The sequence below is a fragment of the Monodelphis domestica genome, chromosome 2 (genome assembly GCF_027887165.1).
Source record: "Monodelphis domestica isolate mMonDom1 chromosome 2, mMonDom1.pri, whole genome shotgun sequence".
NCBI lineage: Eukaryota > Metazoa > Chordata > Mammalia > Didelphimorphia > Didelphidae > Monodelphis > Monodelphis domestica.
Window position 1 is genome coordinate 313,536,018 of NC_077228.1, and position 16,129 is coordinate 313,552,146.

The 16,129-nt window shown below is 32.0% G+C and overlaps 1 protein-coding gene across 3 annotated transcripts in view; it reads right to left on the bottom strand.

Moving 5' to 3' along the window:
• Positions 1-16,129, bottom strand: part of EYS (eyes shut homolog) — a 743,667-nt gene that overhangs the window by 249,169 nt on the left and 478,369 nt on the right. For all 3 annotated transcript variants that reach the window (XR_008916582.1, XM_056818439.1, XM_056818440.1), the window contains exon 7: positions 14,123-14,244. Coding sequence is in view for 2 of the 3 variants with exons in the window: in XM_056818439.1 (XP_056674417.1) it covers positions 14,123-14,244 (122 nt within the window). In the remaining variant the exon portion in view is untranslated. The remainder of the gene's footprint in view (positions 1-14,122; positions 14,245-16,129) is intronic.

Here is a 16,129-nt window from a genome sequence, read left to right on the forward strand (position 1 = left end):
AACAGGTCAACTTAAGGCTCATTGTAAGAAACATATAATCACATTTAAATTTGTGAGACAGAAAAGAAAGTGAAATAAGAATTATTAATAACATCCAGTTTTTCCCCAAAATTATTCAAACCAAGATGTGGATAGTAGGCCAAGTAGTCATTACAAAATCGAAGGGAAAAAAACAAAAACAAAAATAAAAACACAGCACATGATTTTTCCAATCCAAGATTAAGAAGTGAATATTCAAGTGACCAGAGCAGGAATTGTATAATAAGGATAAACATTTAAAATGCTGTCTTTCTGCCCTTGTAACAGGCTCATTGATTCAGGACATAGGCAAGTGACCATGGCAGGGATTACTGAGGTTTGGGGAGAGAATGGATTTATCTCTCTTACTCTGAAGCTGTAGAATCAGCAACTGTCTACTAGAGTAGCACCTAAGGGCAACATTACAGTTGTGTTGCTCAAATCCAAATCAGGTTCCAGAGCCTACAAATTCAATCTAGGAAGACAGTATAAAAGCAAACAAACAAAAGAAAAAACAAACTATGCCCAGATAGTAATATTTAAGGAATATTGAAAGTTTATGACAATTTAACCTTAGCCACCCCTTAGATCCATAAAGTATGTAAAGCACTCAATATCTATATATCACAGCAAAAAGACACTGGATAATATATACTAGGACCATGTAAGGAAAAGTCATTGCTTCCATAAGCTTTCAGAAAATATTTTTAACACAAAGTCTCAATTCAGGAAGTAAATTTGTATGAATAAATAAGCTGTTAAAGTTATGAAGAGTGTAATGGGCTTTGTTAAGTGTTAGTGAATTCCTCTCACTGATGATCTTCAAACAAAGATTAGCCACATATTTGGGTGTTTTATGGTTTCTTTTACAGATATGATTTGGGCAAGATGGCTCTAAGTGCCAACTCTAAATGTCCAACTCTAAATTTTGAGATTCTGGGTTCATCTTAGAGTCAGGAGGAATTATTTCAAATCTTGCCTCTGATCATGTATGTCACTTAACCTTGCTGAGTCTCAGTTTCCTTCTCTGTAAAATATACATATTGATTCTGTGTAATATCTACCTTTTAGGGCTCTTATAAGGCTTAAGTGAAATGATGTACTTAAAGAAATTTTTAAATTTTTAAATTTTAAATCATTATATAAATGCTTTTTATTACCTATATTACTCTTCTGTGTCACTAACATCACTAGAAGATAACTGGTTATTTTTTATGTTTGGGAAACTATATTACTTTTTATTTTTTAAACACTTACCTTCCATTTTATAATTAATACTGGGTATTGGTTCTAAGGCAGAATTGCAATAAGGGCGGAGCAATGGAGTTAAGTGACTTGACCAGAGTTACATATATAGGAAATGTCTGAGTATTGAATTGAACCCATGTCCTTCCATCTCCAGCCTAGTGCAACTATATTTCTAAGCAACTTAAAAGTAGTGTAGTTGTTCAGACTCCATTCAGGGTTTTCTTGTCAAGGACAATGGCATGATTTGTCACTTCCTTCTCTAGTTCATTTGACAGAAGAAGAATCTGAGACAAATAGTGTTAAGTGACTTTCCCAGGGTCACATAGCTATTAAGTATCTGAGGCTATTTATGAATTTGGGAAGATAATTTTTCCTGACTCCAAACCCACCACTCCATCTTTTGCATCACCTATCTGCCCAATTTATAAGACAATGCTAATGCCAAAATTGTCCTTGCATTGGAAATTATCTGATTTAAAGATCATTAACTATATAGACATTCCTATGAAAAAATAGAAAATGTTTCTATGTAGCTAGAAGTTTTACTACAGAACCTTGAAAGGTATAATTTATAGTCTTTAGGAATTTGTTGTTCCTCAACATCTCTGATGAAAAATTTAAAATAATAATCTTCTCATTCAAGACTTCTTCACTTATAATATTCAAAATACAGAAATCAATCCCTTTCTGCAAAGAAAATAAAACTCAAGTATTTGGCATCCTTTATGTCTTTCACACACCTGGAGAATCAATTCCTCAACATGTGTAACATAATATCAACCTTTTCTTACCATACACATTTAATTCAACTGTAATCTTTATCTTGATTTTCTTTAGCACCTTCACTAGTTCTTTATACCACACAACAGGGACTGAGATTACAGAGAGTACATATGTTAACTGCACCCTCAATGGTGTATAGAATAGTTTGTGCTGAAAAAGTTGAAGTACTTTTGCCATCCTCCACCTATTTACAATTTATTTTCCTGAATTATCTAGATTACTTATGTCTCATATCAGAATTCCTGTAAACTTCTCTTTTTGCTTAATGTGATCCATTTTAAACAAAGAATTTAAGAATTGATTAGATGAGTCACTAAATTAGTAAAACAATAGGACCTTTTTATTTGGCATGTTTAAAACTATGATAATTAACTAAAGAAATCAAAAGATAAATGTATGGGGTGGAGAGGCAGGGGCAACAAGGAAATGACATCATGACATAATTCATTACACAATTACAAAAGTAATGACAACTAAAAAATTGGGCAGGACTCACTCTCCAATTTAAAGCAGCTAATAACACCTTCATAACAAGATGAAGGAAAGGCATACAACTAAGTATGTGACCAAAATAAGAACAACAATGGTCTTTATGTAAGGAAGAGGAGAGAAAATCCAGAATGGTTCTATGACAGTTTATTCCTTATATTTGACACATGATTATAAACCTCATTCGTCTGCTGGTGGGATTCTTGAACACCCATGTATCTAAGTAGCTATGGTTTAATGAACCAATTTAGATGCCCACATGTTTTAAAGGGAGGGATAGAGCTTACTCATGTGTATCTGATTAATGTCCCAGGTCTAAAGTCATAAATATGAATCTAAATATTAACAATACATGGGAGATAAAAGATCTAGCAAGGAAGGTTTGGGGCTCATTTCATAAAAGACAGAGGGTACATGACAGGGGGAAAAGGATATAACTAGAACTGAGAGTAAGTTTGACAAACTCTAGTTTTGTAGTTATAATTATTTTCCAGAACAATTCTATTTATTTTTCAGAGCTTTATGATGTGATTATCACCATAATTTTCTTATATAAGATTTTAGAGTTGAGAATATACTATAATCTGGTATCAACTGCCATTTATCTCTTTAAAAAGCTTTGTTTGATGAGGTCATTTCTAGGCTTTTTTTACTTCTTTTGGAGGAATTTTGCTTTATAAAGTTTAAATTTTTATTGAAGAGAATAACTGATATTGTCAATTGTTGCTTCTTATTTTTGTTTCCATTTTTAGCTCCCATATCGAGTTTAAAGATATAACAAGAGTTCTAGGCCTTGACTTTACTGCTTTTGAAACCTATGAAGTTGATTGAGTTCTATTCAAAAGGAATATTGTAGTGGAAGTCAAGATGGAGATGTTATGGAAGTTGCTATAGTAGGGACAAGAGATCAGAATGGTGGCTAAGAAAAAGTTATATATACCAAGATTTGTTCTTGATTACAAATTCCCTTGGTCCCCAAAAGTTGAGCCAGTTTTCTTGAGGTCATTGCTGGCAACCTAATATCAAATGGATGAGCAACAACTTCAAGAGTCACTAGAATCAATATAGTACTCAGATAGCCCTGACTAGAGATGTAGAGGAATCTAGATTGAGTTCAGAGTTGTAATGAATAATTTGGGAAGATTAACTAACTCCTGCATATGAAAAGTTTTGTTGATTCTTATACTGGAGACTGCTACTATTCTGGAAACATCCAGGGCTGTGTTTATAGATGTTTAACTATTCCTTACAACTATTATTAGCATGTCCATACTTAGTAGGGTGCCCAAAGTCTAGGAACATTATGGTACATGCACTATTAAGTAGTTTTATTGCTTTTATTCATTTTGTTTAAGGAGTAAAAACAATGGGTAATGGAAATTGTTTGGAGAAAATATAACAGTTCTCTTCCTGGTCTTAGCTAATTACTTTTATTTGCCTTGAACTATGGAGGTGTAGCTTGATGAAGACTGTGTTATTCAGTGGAAACACTATCCTTCGAGAGGACAAAATGACCCCTTTACTAGACACTGAGCAAGAAAGGAGAGTTAATGAATAAGGATACTTTAAATCAAGTGATTTTACTCCTGTTATTTTCCTGAAACCTTCCAGGCAGCATCATGTAATATCCATTTATGGACAGATGAGAAAAGGGCCTTTTCTCCACTGACAGCTTGGAGAGTGCTCTTATATGACAGGTAAATTGGGAGAAATTAGCTAGCTGGGCTTTTGTCTGGGCTTTCAGCTATCTCTTCTGCTTTGTGCTGTCTTTTCTGTTTTCATCAAACACCATGATCCAGGGTCATTGGTGATCTTGTGGATTAAAGAGGTTCAGAGGGCTTGGATCCATTATGTTGCACTAAGTGGTTGCAGGAGAATTTCCTGCATCAGAAAAGATGCCACCATCAGGAGGAGCACAACTCTTGGTCTGGTTGGCTAAAAACCATCAAATTTAAGACAGATAATGCATGATCCTGGTAAAATATAACATATATGTATATATATATATATATGTATGTATGTTGCAAACTACTAGGTGTCTATATGTTTTAAACATTAATCTCTTTGTGGAGTATAATAGTAAACAGAATAGCCACTTGTTTATGTCAAATATGTACTTGGAAAGTTTCCGTGTTTAACATGTCTCTCATGTGCAAGAAATAAGTTACTGAACTCATATTTGATTTGCATTTTATATTGAGTACTTTTAAAATCCCTATTCTCTTTTTGGGGAGTTTAAATAGGCTCAAACTTCAGCAATAAATATAATTTCCTCTGAGAAATTAGGGTAATGGTTTAAAGAGGCAAAGAATATGAGAAATGAAAGTCTAACTACATTTCTTAGAAGCCAGGCCACCTCAGGAAAGAATCAGCTTCAAAAAACTTATGTGTGTCCAGAGGAAAGACAAGTTTCTTTGAGAAAAGGAAAGTAAGTAAAATGGGACTCTGATTTTTGAGTCATGAAGTAGTCACTTTTGTGACAAATGCAAGTTATAAATCATATGTTTGTGTGACCATTCAAGTTATTATTACTAAGTAATAATAAAGTATAACAGAAACATAAAAAAATCAATTTTTCAGTAAGTAGGGGTTTAAGTAATTCTAATTACTAATAAATAGTTGTTGAATAAATGAGCAAATGAATGAGTGATTGGGTATATCTACACTTACCATATATCTTTTACTAATGGAAAAACATGGCCAACATAGAGAAATGAAGTTGAAGGACAGAAGCTCATCCATTCTTGAAGAATCATGTTGAGTTTTCTTGAACTCTCTCTGATATTACCACCAAGTTAAGTATGGGACTCATAAAAACTATGTTCCTTTTGGTGAATAGGATCAGTTACAAACTGGCAATTTCATATAGTATTAAAAATAAAACAATAAAATTTAAGTTAACTCCTTTGTTTAGTAGATGTATCATTTAATTTTTATTCTTTTACTTTCATGTTGACTTTTAGCTTTGCTCTAATAAGTCAATGATATGGATTTTCAGAGAGAGAGCTGATGAAGAAATGATTCCTACATTTGGTTATGTAATTTCCTGTAATTCACAATATGATTGATTTCATTTTATTGTAATCATGTGCAGTGCTTACCATGTCATGCAATTGCCAACCCTTTTCACAATATATAAGCATGAAGCATATAAAAAGTTTATAAACTTCTGTATTGTTTCATCTTGATCTTGACCTATATTTCCCAATTATTTTTACTTTTCTCCCCTGTGCCCAACTTTTGATTTAATTTAGAAGATTTTTCTTATTCTTTATATAATCTACTTCATTTTCCACTGCACCAGATGTTGGTGCATAAGCTACAATTATCTTCATAAGAAAGAAAGAATGAATAAATAAAAAACATATATTAAGCATTTGTCATGTTTCCAGCACTGTGCTAAGTGCAGGAAATAAAAATACAAAAAGAAAAACAGCAGTCTCCTTAAGGACACTGTACTCTAATTGGAGATGAAAGGGAGTTGTGAGAAGGGTTTCTCACAGTGTTTGAGAATTCAAAGTGATGATGAGTGGAATGATAGGGAAATTGAAACATATTTCCTTGAAATGATAGTGTCAATTTCATTACTGTTTCCAGAGCAAAAAGTGAATCAGAAGGGAGGCTTTAATGCCAGTACTCTCTTAAATCAGATTTAATGTTGGGGAGTAATGAAGCATTTGCAAGTCATTGAGTACTTAATACAATGAGCTTTCTTTTTCCCTGACACAATAGGGACATGCAACAAGGATACAGAGGGGCACTTACTATTTCTGAACTTGTCCATATATAAAAGCATCTGATAAGTAGGGCTGCAGAAGATGACTCTTTTAAGCTTCATAAATACACCAATTTTAAGGAGCCTAGATTGTGTATGGTTAAGTCTTTTTATTCCCTTATCTGACCATGAATCTATAAAAGGGTAATCAAGAAATCACATAGTCCAATCAGATTTCAGGAATAGCTTTGTATTCTTTTAAGTAAAGTGTTTCTATGTTGAGTATGAGAGAAAAAAAGTTGAGTCACAAGGTAGACAATATGGTGTGGATGGGAAGATTTCTGAACAAGAGGTCATAGCAGGAAGTTTTCTTGAGCTCTTATAAAACCTGTAGTGACACCAAAATATTGCAAATTCTCATCAATCAGGAGTATAAAAGCCCTATGGTTGGACTTAGAGCTAAAGTTCCTAGTGGAAATAAAAAGTAAATATTAATTGGAGAGTAAATAAAGAATGAGTAGGTTAAATTAAAAATCATGTAAATAATAAATAATATCATTTAAGAGAATGATAACAATGTAAAAATATACCAAAATATATGGCACATAGCAAAACATTAATTAAAGGGAAATTTATATCTCCAAATGTTTATATTAATAAAATATAGAAAGAAAAGATCAATAAATTGGGAATTAAATAAAAAATAAGCAACAAATTTAAATCTCCAATGAAACACCAAATTAGAAATCCTAAAAGTTAAAGGTAAGATCTTTCAAAGTGAATATAAGAAAACCATTGAACTAATGAACAAATATTGGAGTTGATTTTATTAAAAAATCAACAAAATTGAAAAACCATCGATTAACCTAAGAGAGAAGGAAACCAAATCACTTGCATTAAAGATGAAATTAAAGTAACTATCAGAAGTTATTTTTCTCAACTACAATAGAACAAATTAAACAGTGGAATAGAAATAGAAAAATCCTTACAAAAAATAAACTGCCTAGACTATTGGAGCAAGAAATAAACTATCTCTGTTTGCTGATGATATAATGGTATATGTAGAAAATCCCAGAAAATCAACTAAAACGTTAGTTGTAACTATGGATAATTTTAGCAAATTAGTAGGATATAAAGGAAATCCACATAAATCCTCAGCATATATATATATATATATATATATATATATATATATAGCTGACAATGTCCTACAAGAAGAGATAGAAATAAATAATCCATTTAAAATAGCTACAGATAAAATAAAGTACCTGGGATCATACCTGTCAAAAAATCCAGGAATTACCTGAACATAATTATAAAAGACTTTTAAAAAATATTATCTAAATAGAGAATTGGGCAGAGACAATAAAATTAAAATGGCAATCCAATCTAAACTAATCTACTTATTTAATTGTTTCCCAATTAAAATGACAAAAAATATTGATCTAGAAAAAAATAACAATTCATTTGGAAGGATAAAAGATCAAGAATGTCAAAGGAATCAGTTAAAAAAAGGTAAAGGAAGGTGGTTGAGTAGTACCAGATTTTAAATGGCATTATCAACAATTCATTATAAAAACTATCTGGTTCTGACTAAGAAACAGAAAAATAAGCTAGTTGAACAGGACATACAAGAAACAGAAAGAAAAAGTTTATTATAATCTTGCATTTGACAAAACCATAGACCCAGGATTTGGGGGTAATATTTCACTGGTTAGAAAAAAATCTGGAATAGTTGCAAATAATTTTGCATAAATTTGGTATAGACTGATATGCCATTCACTAAAGCAAGCTCAAAATTGATGCATGATCTAGATATAAAAGGAGAAAGGATAACAGAGAACATAATACCTATCAGATTACGGATAATAAGTGAATTTATGAGCCTAAAAGAAATGGTGAGCACTGTGAAATGTAAAATAGATAATTTGGAATACATTAAATTAAAAAGGATTTGTACAAATAAAATAAATGCTTCCATGATTAGAAGAAAAACACAGGGAAAATTTTATAGACAACCTATCAGTTAGAGGTTTCATATCTAAAATATATAGTGAACTTTGTCAAATTTATAAAAGAATAAATCATCCCCTAATAAATGAGAAATGATATAAGTGGACAATTTTCAGGTGAAAAAAATCAAAGTCATATGTAGTCATATGAAAAATGTTTCAAATCACTACTGATTAGAGAAATGCAAACCAAAACAGCTCTGAGATATCACCTCACACCCACCAGACTAGTTAAAAATAACAAATAAACATAGTAACAAATGTTGGAATGGATGTGGAAAAATGGAAACATTAAGGCATTGTTGGTGGAGTTGGAATTAATTCAACCATTCTGAAAAGCTAAATGGAATTACAGCAAGAGAGTTAAAAACTGTGTATACTCTTAGACTCAGAAATACCATTTCTATTTGCTAAGAAAATTAGGTAAAGATGAAAAGAACCCATATCTTCCAAAATATTTATAGTAGTTCTCTTTCTGGTGGCAAAGAATTGAAAATTGAGGGGATATTCATAAATTATAAAATAGGCAAACAAATTTTGGCATATGATTGTGATGGAATATTACTAATAAGAAATAATATGCAAATTGATTTTTAAAAACCTGGAAGGAAGGAAATTTCTCTTATAATCTGCTTTAATTTATAACTAGAATATCAGTATAGTTCTGTTATTTTTCCTATAGTATATTGATTTGGTCAAAAAACAAAGATATTACAAATGTGTAGAAGAGTACAAGCTACAAAATTAATTTTTGTTAATGCTCTAAAAACAACTCTGAGATCGTTAATTCCTAACACAACCTGCTTAATCTGGTACTTATTTATACATAAGCAAAAATGGACCACCCAGTACTAAGGGCTCTTAATATTTTTCCTTATTTCATCAATTGCCATGTCAAAAGTGAATAGCTAGCTGGTGATGAACTTCTCTGTGATTTAGACTGTCTTCAGAAAACAGTCTATCATTGAGAATGTATTATATATTAATATAATAAAAGGAAATGAAATTACATGGATTATTTATGGATTTCCATTATTCATATAATCCTTATTCTTGCCCCTGAGGCCCAGAGTTAAATAAGAGTTCATCACAAACTTTCTTGGAAGTTTCCTAATATCTTACTTTGCCTTGCCTAACTTGAGAGTATAAAAATACAATATAGCTTTAGATTTTTCTTTTCCAAAATAAACAATGCTATTGGCTCTGTCATCAAAATAAACTCATAAAACAGTGTTTAAAAATGCTTGTTATCAAAGCATGAAATAAGGCCCTTGTGTTTTGCAAAAATAAAACCAAGAACAATGTATAATCCTAAACTAGTCTTAAATGTGTACTGTCATTTATTTTCTAAAGTTAGTCAGTGAATCCACACTGAGTGGATATTTTTGTTGTCAGACTCTGAGAAATGATGAGCCTGCAGGGATCATTCTGAGTTGCCAAAGGTATTACAGTCCGTTTAAAAAAGAATGGCTAAACTTTGTGTCAAACCAGTAGACAAATGGATATATACCAATGGGTAGAACAAACAGAGATGAATGAAGAAAATAAAAAAAAATTTGACCCATGAGATAAAAACAAAATTAAAATATAAGATTATAAATGACATTGAAATATTATTTGTGTATACTGACTATCCTGATATAGACACAAGTGAACATCTCAGTAGGGCTAAAAACATTCTTTAAGATGACTTCTGTCATCTTAGAATGGTTCTACTTTGCCAAGAGGTATTCCTTTAAGGAATAAGTCATAATTTTTATGATATTGACTCAGATTTAAACATAGTAGTGAAAAGGTTTCTATTCCTAATAAAAATAAAAGAAAGCATGGGATATATCAGGGACTTGGATTGAAAGTAGATATTCAACTATTTATCTGTCGGTAACAAGTACAGTCACCATTCTGAAAACATGTGGAAAAGAACATATTCAGTACTGCCAATCCAGTCTAAGGAACATTCAATTTGGAATAAAATGATCTGGATTAAAATCTATTTAGAATGTGAATTTATTAGAGGTATCAACATTAGATGTAATGTTCCTTACAATTCTGAATCTATGATCTTAAAAATTTTAGGATTTATTTATTTGTTTTTATCTGGCCTCTATTTTTGTGTGACTTCTTCCAGTAGAGAATGCTTAAGGAGAAAATTCCCTCTATTAATTTTAGCAATTTTTTAGCAATTTAGCAAAATTTTAGCAATTTACCTATTTATTTTTACCTATTTATTATTTACCTATTTATTATTTGTCTGAGACATTGAGAGATTAAGGAGTTTTCCCAAGTCCATAAGACAAACCTTGAACCTAAATCTATGATTTGTCCCCGATGCCCCCCATGAAATATTAAATCATTACTACTTTCTCAAATTTTTGCTTTGTCTGTAGTAATGTCATTTTGGCAAGTAAAATCCTATCCTCTTTTCAGGGAAATTTGTTTTGAACCAACATTCTTTGGTTCCTTTTTTCAAGAGACTTCACCAATGTCTCTTGGGTGTGTTCTTGACCTGCCCCAAATTGAACTGCCAACTCTTACCTCTTGACCAGTTGTCACAGGTCAATCCTTGGTCAAACAGCTTTTAGTTGGGCTTCCTGGGACATACACATAAAATCACAAGCTTCCATCAAAAGGCTTCTCTCTCCAGGCACTGTACTCTCCCAGCCTTTGCCCTCAGTGGATAGCATTCTCCCATCACCTTCTACTTTCTCAGTTTCAGAACTCATGAAGTATAAAACTGGTTTATTATGTACCACTGTTCATACCTTTACTGTTCTGCCCCTCTGTTCCTCAATATTCCAATGCAGATCTACTCAACCCATCCATTGTTCTGTCTGGAATGCTTACTCCAAAATTAAAACAAACAAAAAGCTTTTATTTTGAACCTTTTCTTTTCTCACCCCTTCCATCCTTGATACTTCCTTGATACTCCTAATGACATTGCATCCATCATCACCCTTTCCAATACTGATTGCATTTTTATTTACTCTTTTTAATTCCAATTTAGTGGGGAACAAGTAGGTGAGAGACAGAGTCAGGTGTGGAGACTGGAGTTACTAGTTTCAAACCTGGCCTTAGATACTTCCTATCTGTGATCCTGGACAAGTCATTAAATCCCAATTGCCTAGCCTTTACAGCTACTCTTCCTTGGGGCATAAAGTAAGGGTTTAAAAACAATACCAACAAAATGGTATTAAACATTATTTTCCATCCCTTCCCAACCTTCACACCTAAGAACTTGGCATCATACTTCACTGAAAAAAAAATGAAGCTATTTAAAGAACTTCCCCTTCTCTCCACATCTCACATCACTTAGACTTTTTCCCACACTAAGTTCTCCTATACTTGTGTACATCAGGGAGATGACTATTCTTGCTGAAATAAACTCTTCTACATGAATCCTTATCCATCTGATCTTTTCTTCTCCAGACGGTCCCTTGTATTACCCTAATCTCTTTCTAATCTTTTAATGTCTCTATGTCTAATGGTTCCTAACATGTTACTTATAAATATGACTATGTATTGTCCATCTTATAAAACAAGCAAAAGAGCCCCAAACTCTCACTTCACCCTCCCACTATGACTAGCTGTCATTGTTACTTATAACATGTAAAACATGATCTTATCAATAGAAATGAAAATTTTAAAAAAGAGGCATGACCATCTACTTTGCCATTAAAGATTTGCAAACTTCCATATTTGTTGCTTACTCTCTTAGAATGTTGGCTCCTTGAGAATAGGGGCTCTTTTAATGTTTCTATTTGTATATCCACTGAATGTTTAACACAGAACTTTGGACATCATAAACATTTAAATGTTTCAGTCATTCATTCAACTCTGCTCCTGTTCTCAGCTAACTGCCTTGGAAAAGCTATTTATAATAAGTACTTGCCAAGTATTGTCATTTTTACCTTTATGACATTTCTCAAAAATGTCACTTTCTCTCTATTCACCAGCACATCTCTGTTCACTATTCTAAACTGTCTATAATTTGACTTCAGACCACATCTTGCCATTAAGATGCTCTCTATCAAGTATCCAATGATCTCTTAATGGTCAAATGAAACATTTTTTCTTACTCTTCAATGTTTTGACACCTGAGCAGTCTTTGACACTTTTGATCATATTATTTTAGTGGATATGCTCTGCATTTTAGGTGAGATTGCTCTTTTTTAGTCTTTTTTTTCCTATTTTTATGTCTATTTCTTCTGTCTCATTTGCTAATTCTTTAACCATGTCACTGACCCTCTTGGACAAAAGAGAGCCACTTAGGGGGTACAATGCATAGAGTCTGGGCCTGGAGTCAGTTTGCTTCAAGTTCAAACATCAGCTTCAACTACTAGCAAGTGGAATTCTAGGCAAACCATTTAATCTCTTCCTGCCTCAGTTTCCTCAACTATAAAATGGAGATAATAATAGCACATATCCAACAGAGTTGGGAATACTTGTAAATTACTTAGTGTAATTACAAACTACAAACATATATTCCTTTTTTTTCCTTCCTCTTGCTGCTACTTTCTTGATTGTTTTAGGTCACATGAATTTAATTATCATTCTTATGTAGATGATTCTCAAATCTATATCTAGATCTATATCTATATCCAGTCCTACCTTTTCTCCTGAGCTCTCATCTAGCATTACCAACTGCTTTTTTAATATCTCAGACTTGATGTCACATGAAAATCTCATGCTCAATATGTCCAAAAATGGAACTTTTTATACTCTATCTACTTGTAGCCATCCTTTCTTCTAAACTTCCCTATTACTTTCAAGAATATGATAGTCCTCATAGTCTCCCAAACTCAAAATTTCTTTGGAATTTACAAAATTTCTCAACAATGTCTCCTCTCCACTTCCAAGATCTTCAGCTTACTTTGTATCCTAATCAATTGCTACTTGGACTTTTGAAATAGTCTTCTGTTAAAGCTCCTTACATCCCTATCTGTTTCAATCAATCCTCCATTAATCAGCTAATGAGAATTTTCCAAAGTGCAGGTCTGACAACAGCATAATCTCCTGCCTCCTCTAATTAATAAATACCAGTAGCTCCTGCTGGCCTACAGAGTCAAGTATGAAATACTCTACAATTTTAAACCCTTCACAGACTATTTTTCTATTTTTTCAGTGTTCTTTAATTTAATTTCCTTCCACATAATCTACAATCCAGTCTTATTGTTGTTCCTAAAACTACATTCTAACTATTCTATGTTCTTTTTACATGGGTCATCCCAATGCCTGGAATGCTCTCTCTTCCCTCCTCTCCATCCTAGCTTCCCAGGCTTTCTATAAAATTCAGCTTAAATCCTATTTTCTGCTGAAGGCCTTTATCAGTTTTCTGTACTGCCAATGCCTTCTTTCTTAAAAAAATACTTTCTATTTACTATATGTATGTTTCTATGCCTTTGGATAAATAAATGTTAACTCCAAGTTAATCAACCACTACTGTGACTAAATAATAGATGCCCAGGACTCACTTCTTCTGGGAAGTTAATAGTGGAAATTTAAATGCTAATACTTATGTGGTGACTGAACAAGAGAGTTATTCCCCTTGGAGAGAACCACAGAGCAATAAACAGATCAGAGTATGTTGGAGAAATATCTATTCAGCTTGTTCCTCCTAAAGAGTAGAAGATAGATTTGAAGACATACACTCTTTCTCCTAAACCATCATCAGTTCAATTTTCCCAGAGTCCAAAAAAGGGGAACCTGCTTTAAGTAATTTTTATATTCCTATCATCTATTAATATTACAAGAAACAGATACCCAGAGTATAGATGAATATTCTCTATTATTAAGTACAGATTCATGGAACTTTGCAATTATTGTGAAAAGAATGAATATTACTATAATATATACTAACGAGATGTAGATCTTGGCAGGTAGAATTGTTTTCACAAGCATGTGTAATGCAGTCATCAATAGTCTGTTCACATCGTAGTCCAGCATATCCTGGATTACATAAACAGGAGAATCCATCAACAACTGAAATCAGAAGAGAAAGCACACTTAATTAACATTCATTAGAGTAACAATATGTGATACTAATTATATGAAAAAACAGCATAGAATCAAATATTTGAATTCTTGAGATCCCAGAGCCTAGAAAGAATCTCAGAGATCTGTTCTAGCCCTAAGTTTACAGATGAGGAACACATCTCCCACTGTGTTCAATATATAAAATTAAAAAATATATAGTTAATGTCATCCTCTACAGTTCTCCACAATATTTTTAATAACTCAATAACCAAGTCCTACTTAACTCACAGAATTCAATTGCTTGAAATAAGAAGCAATCCCAATGGACATTTGTCAACAGGCAGTGGAAAATATACAATTATCCTCTGATTTTTTTCAGGAGTAAGCAATATGTAAGACAAATAGGTTACTCTAGGACTAAAATATTTTCTTGTTTGCTAAAATTAAAGCAATCTGTAAAAAAAAAACATTAAATATTTGAGAAAATCCTATATTTCATAGAGCTACATCAGGTCCATTTTTCTCTAAGGGTCTAAATCTGTCAATTCAAAACTTGAATAAAAAAAGAAAATCCATATATTAAAATAACCTTTCTAAAATAATGATCTGAATATCTTTATCATTATTATTACTATTATTATTGCCGTTAATGATATAAAGGTAAATGGTATCCTTGAAGTATTACAAGGAAGTGAGGTCAGTGAGATATGTAGTTCTTAATATGAATTTTGTAAGCATTTGACATAAGTCCCCAGCTTCTTCATTATCCCTTAGATTTACTGTGTAATAATCTATGCTGTCATTCTAGCACGGCACATATGACTGCTATTAGTCTTATTAAATAATTTGGCTCCGTTGTGGTGACAGAATCTTCCAGAAGATGATTAGATGATCAACATTCTCTGAGTCTTAGTATTTTGCAGTCATGATCATGTGATCACACTGAAGCAGAATTCTCAGAATAAGTCAGTCAGAAGCCTCAGAAAGGGATGACATTTGCAAAATGATTGGCAGCTTCACAGTATCAGTTATTCTTCTTATTTCCAAGTATTTGTTCATCCAAATTCTTGTTTTTCAAACTAACTGAACAAAAGTCATAAATTTATGGTAATATGAAAAGACTTGCTATATAAATTAACTTGGAAAAATATTACTGCATCAATTAAGACAACTACATTGTACCTGCATATTCCTTACATGTTTATGAATGGTTATAAATTATAATTTTCTTTTTCTCTGTGAGAATGTAAACTTTTTGCAAGCAAAAATTATTTCATTTATTGCAGGACCTAGTATGGTGCCTAACATATAGTAGATAATTAATAATAGCTTTTTATATTGACTGATTAAATATAATGCATCAAAATATTTTTGGAGGGAGGGATCCAGGAAGCTCAGAATGAATATATATATATAATATGTAATAGATAAATTTTATAATAATACATCATAATATAGAATAAAGTATGATATATAATTATAACCATTTAAAATTTCCAATTTCAATTGTGTATACACTATAACTATAACCATACATATATGTATATATATATATTTACCAAATAGCAATAATAATAACTCAATACACATATAGTTTATAATTTATACATATATTGTCCAAATTAGAATGTGAGCTCCTTGAAAGCAGGTGCTATCTTTCTTTTAAAATTGTTTCTCTGGTTTTTTAAACATAGTAAATATTTCATAAACATTTTCTCAATCATTCAGGGCTATCTCCACCTTTCCACTATTCCCTTTAGTCCATCTGTCAGAATCCCAATCCCATTATGCCTTCCTCAACTCATTTAGACCTATTTTTTTTTTGTTTTTGTTTTTTAACCCTTACCTTCCATCTTGGAATCAATACTGTGAATTGCTTCTAAGGCAGAAG